This window comes from Heterodontus francisci, chromosome 49, assembly GCF_036365525.1.
Source record: "Heterodontus francisci isolate sHetFra1 chromosome 49, sHetFra1.hap1, whole genome shotgun sequence".
In the NCBI taxonomy this organism is placed as follows: Eukaryota; Metazoa; Chordata; class Chondrichthyes; order Heterodontiformes; family Heterodontidae; genus Heterodontus; species Heterodontus francisci.
Window position 1 is genome coordinate 10,193,699 of NC_090419.1, and position 14,056 is coordinate 10,207,754.

The window sequence follows — 14,056 nt, forward strand, 5'->3', positions numbered from 1 at the left end:
AGCAGGAAACTACAGGCCAGTTAGCGTAACATCTGTCTTAGGGAAAATGTTAGAAGCTATTATTAAAGATGTTATAGCAGGGCATTTAGAAAAATTCAAGGTAATAAGGCAGAATCAACATGGTTTTGTGAAAGGGAAATCATGTTTAACCAATTTATTGGAGTTCTTTGAGGGAGTTACATGTGCTGTGGATAAAGGGGAAGCGGAGGATGTATTGTACTTAGATTTCCAGAAGGCACTTGATAAGGTGCCACATCGAAGGTTATTGCAAAAAATAAAAGCTCATGGTGTAGGGGTAACATACTGACATGGATAGAAGATTGGTTAGCGAACAGGATACAGAGAGTAGATATAAATGGGTCATTTTCTGGTTGGCAAGGTGTAATGAGTGGTGTGCCACAGAGATCAGTGCAGGGGCCTCAAATTTTTATGGTTTATATAAATGACTGGGATGAAGGGACCGAAGGTATGTTTGCTAAATTTTCTGATGACACAAAGATAGGTAGGAAAGTAACTTGTGAAGAGGACATAAGGGGGTTACAAAGGGATATAGATAGGTTAAATGAGTGGGCAAAGACCTGGCAAATGGAGTATAATGTGGGAAAGGGTGAAATTGTCCATTTTGGCAGGAAGAATAAAAAAGCAGCATGTTATCAAAATGGTGAGAGATTGCAGAGCTCTGAGATGGAGAGGGATCTGGGTGTCCTAGTGCAGGAATCGCAAAAGGTTAGTATGCAGGTACAGCACGTAATTAGGAAAGCTAATTAGGAAATTAGGAAAGAAGGTTGTGGGTAAAATGTTGGAAAAGGTTATAAGAGACAGGATTTATAATCATCTTGAAAAGAATAAGTACATTAGAGATAGTCAGCACGGTTTTGTGAAGGGTAGGTCGTGCCTCACAAACCTTATTGAGTTTTTCGAGAAGGTGACCAAACAGGTGGATGAGGGTAAAGCCGTGGATGTGGTGTATATGGATTTCAGTAAGGCGTTTGATAAGGTTCCCCACGGTAGGCTATTGCAGAAAATACGGAAGTATGGGGTTGAAGGTGATTTAGAGCTTTGGATCAGAAATTGGCTAGCTGAAAGAAGACAGAGGGTGGTGGTTGATGGCAAATGTTCATCCTGGAGTATAGTTTCTAGTGGTGTACCGCAAGGATCTGTTTTGGGGCCACTGCTGTTTGTCATTTTTATAAATGACCTGGATGAGGGTGTAGAAGGGTGGGTTAGTAAATTTGCGGATGACACGAAGGTCGGTGGAGTTGTGGATAGTGCCGAAGGGTGTTGTAGGTTACAGAGGGACATAGATAGGCTGCAGAGCTGGGCTGAGAGATGGCAAATGGAGTTTAATGCGGAAAAGTGTGAGGTGATTCACTTTGGAAGGAGTAACGGGAATGCAGAGTACTGGGCTAATGGGAAGATTCTTGGTAGTGTAGATGAACAGAGAGATCTTGGTGTCCAGGTACAGAAATCCCTGAAAGTTGCTACCCAGGTTAATAGGGCTGTTAAGAAGGCATATGGTGTGTTAGCTTTTATTAGTAGGGGGATCGAGTTTCGGAGCCACGAGGTCATGCTGCAGCTGTACAAAACTCTGGTGAGACCGCACCTGGAGTATTGCGTGCAGTTCTGGTCACCGCATTATAGGAAGGATGTGGAAGCTTTGGAAAGGGTGCAGAGGAGATTTACTAGGATGTTGCCTGGTATGGAGGGAAGGTCTTACGAGGAAAGGCTGAGGGACTTGAGGTTGTTTTCGTTGGAGAGAAGGAGGAGGAGAGGTGACTTAATAGAGACATATAAGATAATCAGTGGGTTAGATAGGGTGGATAGTGAGAGCCTTTTTCCTCGGATGGTGATGGCAAACACGAGGGGACATAGCTTTAAGTTGAGGGGTGATAGATATAGGACAGATGTCAGAGGTAGTTTCTTTACTCAGAGAGTAGTAGGGGCGTGGAACGCCCTGCCTGCAACAGTAGTAGACTCGCCAACTTTAGGGGCATTTAAGTGGTCATTGGATAGACATATGGATGAAAATGGAATAGTGTAGGTCAGATGGTTTCACAGGTCGGCGCAACATCGAGGGCCGAAGGGCCTGTACTGCGCTGTAATGTTCTAATTCTAATTCTAATGTTATCGTTTATAGTGAGGGGAATTGAATATAAAAGTAGGGAGGTTATGCTTCAGCTATACAGGGCATTGGTGAGACCACATCTGGGGTACTGTGTACAGTATTGGTCTCCTTATTTAAGGAAGGATGTAAACGTATTGGAGGTAGTACAGAGAAGGTTTACTAGACTAATACCTGGAATGGGCGGGTTGTCTTGTGAGGAAAGATTGGACAGGCTAGGCTCGTATCCACTGGAGTTCTGAAGAGTAAAAGGCGACTTGATTGAAACATATCAGATCCTGAGGGGTCTTGACAGGGTGGATGTGGAAAGGATGTTTCCCCTTGTGGGAGAAGCTCGAACTAGGGGTCACTGTTTAAAAATAAGGGGTCACCCATTTAACACAGAGATGAGGAGAAATTTTTTCTCTCAGAGGGTCGTGAGTCTTTGGAATTCTCTTCCTCAAAAGGCGGTGGAAGCAGAGTCTTTGAATATTTTTAAGGCACAGGGAGATAGATTCTTGATAAACAAGGGGGTGAAAGGTTATTGGGGTAGGTGGGATCACATGAGAGACAACAACCCTGGGATCATTTTATAGGCAGTCAGTTGAATTGATCGGGATCGGGATTGGGACTGGGACTGGGCAGCTGCGAGTGTCCCTCTACACTGTCCCCATCAAACACTCCCCAGGACAGGTACAGTACAGGGGTTAGATACAGAGTAAAGCTCCCTCTACACTGTCCCCATCAAACACTCCCCAGGACAGGTACAGCACGGGGATTAGATACAGAGTAAAGCTCCCTCTACACTGTCCCCATCAAACACTCCCCAGGACAGGTACAGTACAGGGGTTAGATACAGAGTAAAGCCCCCTCTACACTGTCCCCATCAAACACTCCCCAGGACAGGTACAGCACAGGGGGTTAGATACAGAGTGAAGCTCCCTCTACACTGTCCCCATCAAACACTCCCAGGACAGGTACAGTACGGGGGTTAGATACAGAGTAAAACTCCCTCTACACTGTCCCCATCAAACACTCCCAGGACAGGGACAGTACAGGGGTTAGATACAGAGTAAAGCTCCCTCTACACTGTCCCCATCAAACACTCCCAGGACAGGGACAGTACAGGGGTTAGATACAGAGTAAAGCTCCCTCTACACTGTCCCCATCAAACACTCCCAGGACAGGTACAGCACAGGGTTAGATACAGAGTAAAGCTCCCTCTACACTGTCCCCCATCAAACACTCCCAGGACAGGGACAGTACAGGGGTTAGATACAGAGTAAAGCTCCCTCTACACTGTCCCCATCAAACACTCCCCTCTTACCCCCCTCTGAGGGTGAACGTTCACTGTGAGGATAGCAATTGAGCTGGAATCTCCCCCTGCTTCCCCCACACCACAGTCAACAAAGCACCTGTAGTAGTTGTTCCCTGGTCCTGAAGACTTGCTGGACTCGCTTGACTTGTCCTCGTGGCAATGGAGTCCGGAGGAACTGTGCCCGTCCAACCTCCATCCCCCAGTGGCCTCCCGTCCTCCGACTCCGTCCTCTCGCCTCCTCCTGCCTCGCTGGGTGACTCCCCTGCCCGGGCAGGAGGAGGCTGCCTGCCCTCGGGGGAGCAAGGGCAGGCCCCAGGCTTCGATCCCGCCGCTAGGCCTCGCTGGCCGGCGCTCCGTCGCCGTGGCAACCTGGGGCGCCCGCCCTGGAAGGCCGAATCGCAGGAGTCCGAGGCCTCGGGGTCACTGCCCAGGCTGCAGGCCTTGCAACAGAATATCTGGCCCTGCTTGGGCAAGAAGGGTTGGCCCAGCAATGACTGTCTGCAGTGGGCACAGCAGAAACAGAGATGGGTGGCGTGCCAGTGCTGCCCACGGTAGGCCATTTGGCTTTGCTCGATGCCTATTGGGGAAAGAGAGAGAGGGAGATAAACCAAATTGAGCACCGGTAAGACAACATACACCCCCAAACATTAATAAACCCAGGAGTCCCTTCAAAATTCCACTGAACGCCAAGTACACTTTACTCTGTATCTAACCCCGTACTGTACCTGGGAGTGTTTGATGGGGACAGTGTAGAGGGATCTTTACTCTGTATCTAACCCCGTACTGTACCTGTCCTGGGAGTGTTTGATGGAGATAGTGTAGAGGGAGCTTTACTCTGTATCTAACCCCCGTTTTTTTTATGTGGACAGTGCAGAGGGAGCATTACTCTGTATCCAACCCCGTGCTGTACCTGGGAGTGTTTGATGGGGACAGTGTAGAGGGATCTTTACTCTGTATCTAACCCCGTACTGTACCTGTCCTGGGAGTGTTTGATGGGGGACAGTGTAGAGGGGGCTTTACTCTGTATCTAACCCCGTACTGTACCTGTCCTGGGAGTGTTTGATGGGGACAGTGTAGAGGGAGCTTTACTCTGTATCTAACCTGTACTGTACCTGTCCTGGGAGTGTTTGATGGGGGACAGTGTCGAGGGAGCTTTACTCTGTATCTAACCCCCGTACTGTACCTGTCCTGGGAGTGTTTGATGGGGACAGTGTAGAGGGAGCTTTACTCTGTATCTAACCCCCGTACTGTACCTGTCCTGGGAGTGTTTGATGGGAACAGTGTCGAGGGAGCTTTACTCTGTATCTAACCCCGCGCTGTACCTGTCCTGGGAGTGTTTGATGGGGGACAGTGTAGAGGGAGCTTTACTCTGTATCTAACCCCCGTACTGTACCTGTCCTGGGAGTGTTTGATGGGGACAGTGTCGAGGGAGCTTTACTCTGTATCTAACCCTGTACTGTACCTGTCCTGGGAGTGTTTGATGGGGACAGTATAGAGGGAGCTTTACTCTGTATCTAACCCCCGTACTGTACCTGTCCTGGGGAGTGTTTGATGGGGACAGTGTAGAGGGATCTTTACTCTGTATCTAACCCTGTACTGTACCTGTCCTGGGAGTGTTTGATGGGGACAGTATAGAGGGAGCTTTACTCTGTATCTAACCCCCGTACTGTACCTGTCCTGGGGAGTGTTTGATGGGGACAGTGTAGAGGGAGCTTTACTCTGTATCTAACCCTGTACTGTACCTGTCCTGGGGAGTGTTTGATGGGGACAGTGTAGAGGGATCTTTACTCTGTATCTAACCCGTACTGTACCTGTCCTGGGAGTGTTTGATGGGACAGTGTAGAGGGATCTTTACTCTGTATCTAACCCGTACTGTACCTGTCCTGGGAGTGTTTGATGGGACAGTGTAGAGGGAGCTTTACTCTGTATCTAACCCCGCGCTGTACCTGTCCTGGGAGTGTTTGATGGGGGACAGTGTAGAGGGAGCTTTACTCTGTATCTAACCCCCGTACTGCACCTGTCCTAGGAGTGTTTGATGGGACAGTGTAGAGGGAGCTTTACTCTGTATCTAACCCCCGTACTGCACCTGTCCTAGGAGTGTTTGATGGGGACAGTGTAGAGGGATCTTTACTCTGTATCTAACCCGTACTGTACCTGTCCTGGGAGTGTTTGATGGGACAGTGTAGAGGGATCTTTACTCTGTATCTAACCCGTACTGTACCTGTCCTGGGGAGTGTTTGATGGGACAGTGTAGAGGGAGCTTTACTCTGTATCTAACCCCCGTACTGTACCTGTCCTGGGAGTGTTTGATGGGGGACAGTGTCGAGGGAGTTTTGCCCAGTGCAGTCCTGCTGCTGGTAATGGTTTGGACACCTCATTTGAAAGCACTGATATCTCTTGCCCCTCTGTGAGTGCCGGCTGAGGGGATCACCTTGGGGGTGAGTTACGGACACTTACCGATGTGTTCCCCACAGGAATCGCAGTACTCGGCATACAGGGACTCAAAGCAGGTGAAGCAAAACGGTTGACTCTGTTTCATGACGTATCGTTGCCCAGCCAACGGTGCCTCACACTCAAAGCAGCAGAAGTGCTTCATGTGCCAGTGTCTCCCCTCGGCCACCGTGCACTCATCAGCGAGGATTATCTGTGGAGAAGTAAGGAGTGGGAAGAGTTTACACGAAGATGCAGGAGAGATGAGGACCACTGCCATCTTGAGGCCCAAGGTCGAGGCTGTGTTGTTGGCGGAAGGGGTTTGCTCATTCTCGGCCCGTGGACCACAATGGTCCCATCCAGATCCTGGGAGTCTCCATGGTCCCTGCCTTGGGAGGGGGGCGAGGCTAAGTTGGTGTGGGTTCGTTGTGGGAGGTGGTGGGTGCGAGGGAAAGTCCGAGAGGAGGGTCTCCCTGCTTTCCCTCTCCATCGAAAAGGGGCGGTAAATTTCAGTTCAGGCTTCATGTCGAGCCTGTGGATCCTGGTGAGGGGGCGTGAGTCGCGAGATGGGAAGTGGGGGCTGACACGGCTTTTCCTTTGTCGGGCGTCGCTGGGAGGGCTATTCGCCTCTGGAGGGCTTCACACAGACCCCACCCACCACCACCGCCGCACTCACCTCGTCGCAGGCCTGGCACCGGGGCTTCAGCTGCTCGGCGTGATGCCTCCCACAGTAGATCTTCCCGTCCTGGTAGAAGTAGATGAGGTCCAGCAGCAGCTCGGCGCAGACGGCGCAGGTGAAGCACTCCGGGTGCCAGCGGGTGCCATGCCCCGCCCGGCTGGCAAAGACGGCGAGGTGTCCACCACGGATCTGCCTGCCACACTGGGAGGGGGGGGGGGGGGAGAAGGTGTAGAGCGGTCAGTTGAGAGAGAGGATAGACGGTCAAGGTGGGCGGCAGGAGGGGTTTGCGAACCGAGTCTGATACAGTGAGGAGTGAGGGAGTAGGACAGGGTGGCGGAAGGGGGAGATAAGATTGGGAATACAGCAGGCAAGATGGGAAATAGATACCTGCTGACAGATTGCCCCAGTTATCATCACAGGGAGTGGTCGGACAGTCCCTCGACCCAGGTTCTCCCGCTTGCGTTGCTGGTTAAACAACCTCAGCTCCTTGTCCTCCGCCTCATCCAAAGCATTACAGTACTGAGGCTGTGGGAGAGACGTACATATCTTACTGCTTTACCTCGATTAGATTCCAGTCTGTAACTCACTCCCGGGTATCTGTTATTCTATATATAAACCCCCCGAACCCCTCGATTAGATTCCAGTCTGTAACTCACTCCCGGGTATCTGTTATTCTATATATAAACCCCCCGAACCCCTCGATTAGATTCCAGTCTGTAACTCCCTCCCGGGTATCTGGTATTCTATATAGAAACCCCCTGAACCCCTCGATTAGATTCCAGTCTGTAACTCACTCCAGGGTATCTGTTATTCTATATATAAACCACCCGAAGCCCTCGATTAGATTCCAGTCTATAACTCACTCCCGGGTATCTGTTATTCTATATATAAACCCCCCGAACCCCTCGATTAGATTCCAGTCTGTAACTCACTCCCGGGTATCTGTTATTCTAAATATAAACCCCCCGAACACCTCGATTAGATTCCAGTCTGTAACTCACTCCCTGGTATCTGTTATTCTATATATAAACCACCCGAACCCCTCGATTAGAGTCCAGTCTGTAACTCACTCCCGGGTATCTGTTATTCTATATATAAACCCCCCCGAACCCCTCGATTAGATTCCAGTCTGTAACTCACTCCCGGGTATCTGTTATTCTATATATAAACCCTCCCGAACCCCTCGATTAGATTCCAGTCTGTATATCACTCCCGGGTATCTGTTATTCTATATATAAACCCCCCCGAACCCCACAATTAGATTCCAGTCTGTAACTCCCTCCCGGGTATCTGTTATTCTATATATAAACCCCCCCGAACCCCTCGATTAGATTCCCGTCTGTAACTCACTCCCGGGTATCTGTTATTCTATATATAAACCCCCCCGAACCCCTCGATTAGATTCCAGTCTGTAACTCACTCCCGGGTATCTGTTATTCTATATATAAACCCCCCCGAACCCCTCGATTAGATTCCAGTCTGTAACTCACTCCCGGGTATCTGTTATTCTATATATAAACCCCCCGAACCCCGCGATTAGATTCCAGTCTGTAACTCACTCCTGGGTATCTGTTATTCTAAATATAAACCCCCCCGAACCCGTCGATTAGATTCCAGTTTGTAACTCACTCCCAGGTATCTGTTATTCTATATATAAACCACCCGAACCCCTCGATTAGATTCCAGTCTGTTACTCACTCCCGGGTATCTGTTATTCTATATATAAACCCCCCGAATCCCGCGATTAGATTCCAGTCTGTAACTCACTCCCGGGTATCTGTTATTCTATATATAAACCCCCCGAACCCTTCGATTAGAGTCAAGTCTGTAACTCACTCCCGGGTATCTGTTATTCTATATATAAACCCTCCCGAACCCCTCGATTAGATTCCAGTCTGTAACTCACTCCCGGGTATCTGTTATTCTATATATAAACCCCCCCGAACCCCTCGATTATATTCCAGTCTGTAACTCACTCCCGGGTATCTGTTATTCTATATATAAACACCCCGAACCCCTCGATTAGATTCCAGTCTGTAACTCACTCCCTGGTATCTGTTATTCTATATATAAACCCCCCTAAACCCCGCGATTAGATTCCAGTCTGTAACTCACTCCCGGGTATCTGTTATTCTATATATAAACCCCCCGAACCCCTCGATTAGATTCCAGTCTGTAACTCACTCCCTGGTATCTGTTATTCTATATAAAACCCCCCCCGAACCCCTCGATTAGATTCCAGTCTGTAACTCACTCCCTGGTATCTGTTATTCTATATATAAACCACCCGAACCCCTCGATTAGATTCCAGTCTGTAACTCACTCCCGGGTATCTGTTATTCTATATATAAACCCCCCCGAACCCCTCGATTAGATTCCAGTCTGTAACTCACTCCTGGGTATCTGTTATTCTATATATAAACCCCCCCGAACCCCGCGATTAGATTCCAGTCTGTAACTCACTCCTGGGTATCTGTTATTCTATATATAAACCACCCGAACCCCTCGATTAGATTCCAGTCTGTAACTCACTCCTGGGTATCCGTTATTCTATATATAAACCCCCCGAACCCCTCGATTAGATTCCCGTCTGTAACTCACTCCCGGGTATCTGTTATTCTATATATAAACCCCCCCGAACCCGTCGATTAGAGTCCAGTCTGTAACTCACTCCCGGGTATCTGTTATTCTATATATAAACCACCCGAACCCCGCGATTAGATTCGAGTCTGTAACTCACTCCCGGGTATCTGTTATTCTATACATAAACCACCCGAACCCCGCGATTAGATTCCAGTCTGTAACTCACTCCCGGGTATCTGTTATTCTATATATAAACCACCCGAACCCCTCGATTAGATTCCAGTCTGTAACTCACTCCCGGGTATCTGTTATTCTATATATAAACCCCCCGAACCCCTCAATTAGATTCCAGTCTGTAACTCACTCCCGGGTATCTGTTATTCTATATATAAACCCCCCCGAACCCCTCGATTAGATTCCAGTCTGTAACTCACTCCCGGGTATCTGTTATTCTATATATAAACCCCCCCGAACCCCTCGATTAGATTCCAGTCTGGAACGCACTCCCGGGTATCTGTTATTCGATATATAAACCCCCCGAACCCCTCGATTAGATTCCAGTCTGTAACTCCCTCCCGGGTATCTGGTATTCTATATAGAAACCCCCTGAACCCCTCGATTAGATTCCAGTCTGTAACTCACTCCCGGGTATCTGTTATTCTATATATAAACCACCCGAAGCCCTCGATTAGATTCCAGTCTATAACTCACTCCCGGGTATCTGTTATTCTATATATAAACCCCCCGAACCCCTCGATTAGATTCCAGTCTGTAACTCACTCCCGGGTATCTGTTATTCTAAATATAAACCCCCCGAACACCTCGATTAGATTCCAGTCTGTAACTCACTCCCTGGTATCTGTTATTCTATATATAAACCACCCGAACCCCTCGATTAGAGTCCAGTCTGTAACTCACTCCCGGGTATCTGTTATTCTATATATAAACCCCCCCGAACCCCTCGATTAGATTCCAGTCTGTAACTCACTCCCGGGTATCTGTTATTCTATATATAAACCCTCCCGAACCCCTCGATTAGATTCCAGTCTGTATATCACTCCCGGGTATCTGTTATTCTATATATAAACCCCCCCGAACCCCACAATTAGATTCCAGTCTGTAACTCACTCCCGGGTATCTGTTATTCTATATATAAACCCCCCCGAACCCCTCGATTAGATTCCCGTCTGTAACTCACTCCCGGGTATCTGTTATTCTATATATAAACCCCCCCGAACCCCTCGATTAGATTCCAGTCTGTAACTCACTCCCGGGTATCTGTTATTCTATATATAAACCCCCCCGAACCCCTCGATTAGATTCCAATCTGTAACTCACTCCCGGGTATCTGTTATTCTATATATAAACCCCCCCGAACCCCGCGATTAGATTCCAGTCTGTAACGCACTCCCGGGTATCTGTTATTCTAAATATAAACCCCCCCGAACCCGTCGATTAGATTCCAGTTTGTAACTCACTCCCAGGTATCTGTTATTCTATATATAAACCCCCCCGAACCCCTCGATTAGATTCCCGTCTGTAATTCACTCCCGGGTATCTGTTATTCTATATATAAACCCCCCGAACCCGTCGATTAGATTCCAGTCTGTAACTCACTCCCGGGTATCTGTTATTCTAAATATAAACCCCCCCGAACCCCTCGATTAGATTCCAGTCTGTAACTCACTCCCGGGTCTCTGTTATTCTATGTATAAACCCCCCCGAACCCCTCGATTAGATTCCAGTCTGTAACTCACTCCCGGGTATCTGTTATTCTGTATATAAACCCCCCCGAACCCATCGATTAGAGTCCAGTCTGTAACTCACTCCCGGGTATCTGTTATTCTATATATAAACCCCCCCGAACCCGTCGATTAGATTCCAGTCTGTAACTCACTCCCGGGTATCTGTTATTCTATATATAAACCCCCCGAACCCCTCGATTAGATTCCAGTCTGTAACTCACTCCCGTGTATCTGTTATTCGATATTTAAACCCCCCCGAACCCCTCGATTAGATTCCAGTCTGTAACTCACTCCCGGGTATCTGTTATTCTAAATATAAACCCCCCCGAACCCCTCGATTAGATTCCAGTCTGTAACTCACACCCGGGTATCTGTTATTCTATATATAAACCCCCCCGAACCCCTCGATTAGATTCCAGTCTGTAACTCACTCCCGGGTATCTGTTATTCTATATATAAACCCCCCAAACCCCTCGATTAGATTCCAGTCTGTAACTCACTCCCGGGTATCTGTTATTCTATATATAAACACCCCGAACCCCTCGATTAGATTCCAGTCTGTAACTCACTCCCGGGTATCTGTTATTCTATATATAAACCCCCCAAACCCCTCGATTAGATTCCAGTCTGTAACTCACTCCCGGGTATCTGTTACTCTATATATAAACACCCCGAACCGTGCGATTAGATTCCAGTCTGTAACTCACTCCCGGGTATCTGTTATTCTATATATAAACACCCCGAACCCCTCGATTAGATTCCAGTCTGTAACTCACTCCCGGGTATCTGTTATTCTATATTTCAACCCCCCGAACCCCTCGATTAGATTCCAGTCTGTAACTCACTCCCGGGTATCTGTTATTCTATTTATAAACCCCCCGAACCCCTCGATTAGATTCCAGTCTGTAACTCACTCCCGGGTATCTGTTATTCAATATATAAACCCCCCGAATCCCTCAATTAGATTCCAGTCTGTAACTCACTCCCTGGTATCTTTTATTCTATATATAAACACCCGAACCCCTCGATTAGATTCCAGTCTGTAACTCACTCACTCCCGGGTATCTGTTATTCTTTATATAAACCCCCCGAACCCCTCGATTAGATTCCAGTCTGTAACTCACTCCCGGGTATCTGTTATTCTATATATAAACCCCCCGAACCCCTCGATTAGATTCCAGTCTGTAACTCACTCCTGGGTATCTGTTATTCTATATCTAAATCTCCCAGATCCGCTGGAGAATTCACCACTGGTCATGTGTTTACTGACCTCACTGTCATGCGTGGGCAGTTGATGGAGAAGTTGTTTGGTTCTGTACCTCTCCCCTGGACTGTTGACATAGGGCACCTTGTCTTCTGGTAAGCAGCTGAAGTATTGGTAAACCTGAAATCGAGAACCAAGGAACAACACATGGATCATCCTGAGGAACTCTGGCTGAATCATCCTGTCACATCTCCAATGGTTCAACGCAATCCCATGCAACTCAATTTAACAGGTCCACCATCGACAATTCAATCACCATCGACAACTCAACCACAATCAACAACTCAACCATCATCATCGACAACTCAACCACCACCATCGACAACTCAACCACCACCATCGACAACTCAACCACCACCATCGACAACTCAACCACCATCGACAACTCAACCATCACCATCGACAACTCAACCACCACCATCGACAACTCAACCACCACCATCGACAACTCAACCACCACCATCGACAACTCAACCACCACCATCGACAACTCAACCACCACCATCGACAACTCAACCATCGACAACTCAACCACCACCATCGACAACTCAACCATCGACAACTCAACCATCATCATCGACAACTCAACCATCGACAACTCAACCATCATCATCGACAACTCAACCACCACCATCGACAACTCAACCACCACCATCGACAACTCAACCACCACCATCGACAACTCAACCACCACCATCGACAACTCAACCACCACCATCGACAACTCAACCACCACAATCAACAACTCAACCACCACCATCGACAACTCAACCACCACCATCGACAACTCAACCACCACAATCAACAACTCAACCATCATCATCGACAACTCAACCACCACCATCGACAACTCAACCACCATCGACAACTCAACCATCACCATCGACAACTCAACCACCACCATCGACAACTCAACCACCACCATCGACAACTCAACCACCACCATCGACAACTCAACCACCACCATCGACAACTCAACCATCGACAACTCAACCATCATCATCGACAACTCAACCACCACCATCGACAACTCAACCACCACCATCGACAACTCAACCACCACCATCGACAACTCAACCATCGACAACTCAACCACCACCATCGACAACTCAACCACCACCATCGACAACTCAACCACCACCATCGACAACTCAACCATCGACAACTCAACCATCATCATCGACAACTCAACCACCACCATCGACAACTCAACCACCACCATCGACAACTCAACCACCACCATCGACAACTCAACCATCATCATCGACAACACAACCACCATTAACAACTCAACCACCACCATCGACAACTCAACCACCACCATCGACAACTCAACCACCACCATCAACAACTCAACCATCATCGACAACTCAACCATCATCATCGACAACTCAACCACCACCATCGACAACTCAACCACCACCATCGACAACTCAACCATCACCATCGACAACTCAACCATCATCGACAACTCAACCACCATTAACAACTCAACCACCACCATCGACAACTCAACCATCATCATCGACAACTCAACCACCATCAACAACTCAACCACCACCATCAACAACTCAACCATCATCGACAACTCAACCATCATCGACAACTCAACCATCATCATCGACAACTCAACCACCACCATCAACAACTCAACCCCCACCATCGACAACTCAACCATCATCATCGACAACTCAACCACCACCATCGACAACTCAACCCCCACCATCGACAACTCAACCATCATCATCGACAACTCAACCACCATCGACAACTCAACCACCATCAACAACTCAACCACCACCATCAACAACTCAACCATCATCGACAACTCAACCATCATCGACAACTCAACCATCATCGACAACTCAACCATCATCATCGACAACTCAACCACCACCATCGACAACTCAACCATCATCATCGACAACTCAACCAT

At 48.2% G+C, this 14,056-nt stretch overlaps 1 protein-coding gene across 6 annotated transcripts in view; it reads right to left on the reverse strand.

Moving 5' to 3' along the window:
• Positions 1–14,056, reverse strand: part of nt5dc2 (5'-nucleotidase domain containing 2) — a 160,504-nt gene that overhangs the window by 84,040 nt on the left and 62,408 nt on the right. For 4 of the 6 annotated variants that reach the window (XM_068024386.1, XM_068024385.1, XM_068024384.1 and 1 more), the window contains 5 exons: positions 12,127–12,240; positions 6,916–7,053; positions 6,526–6,729; positions 5,877–6,063; positions 3,517–3,996 (listed from right to left, as the gene is read on the reverse strand). In XM_068024386.1, coding sequence (XP_067880487.1) covers positions 3,517–3,996; positions 5,877–6,063; positions 6,526–6,729; positions 6,916–7,053; positions 12,127–12,240 — 1,123 coding nt within the window. The remainder of the gene's footprint in view (positions 1–3,516; positions 3,997–5,876; positions 6,064–6,525; positions 6,730–6,915; positions 7,054–12,126; positions 12,241–14,056) is intronic. The other 2 variants (XM_068024387.1, XM_068024388.1) reach the window with 2 other exon arrangements.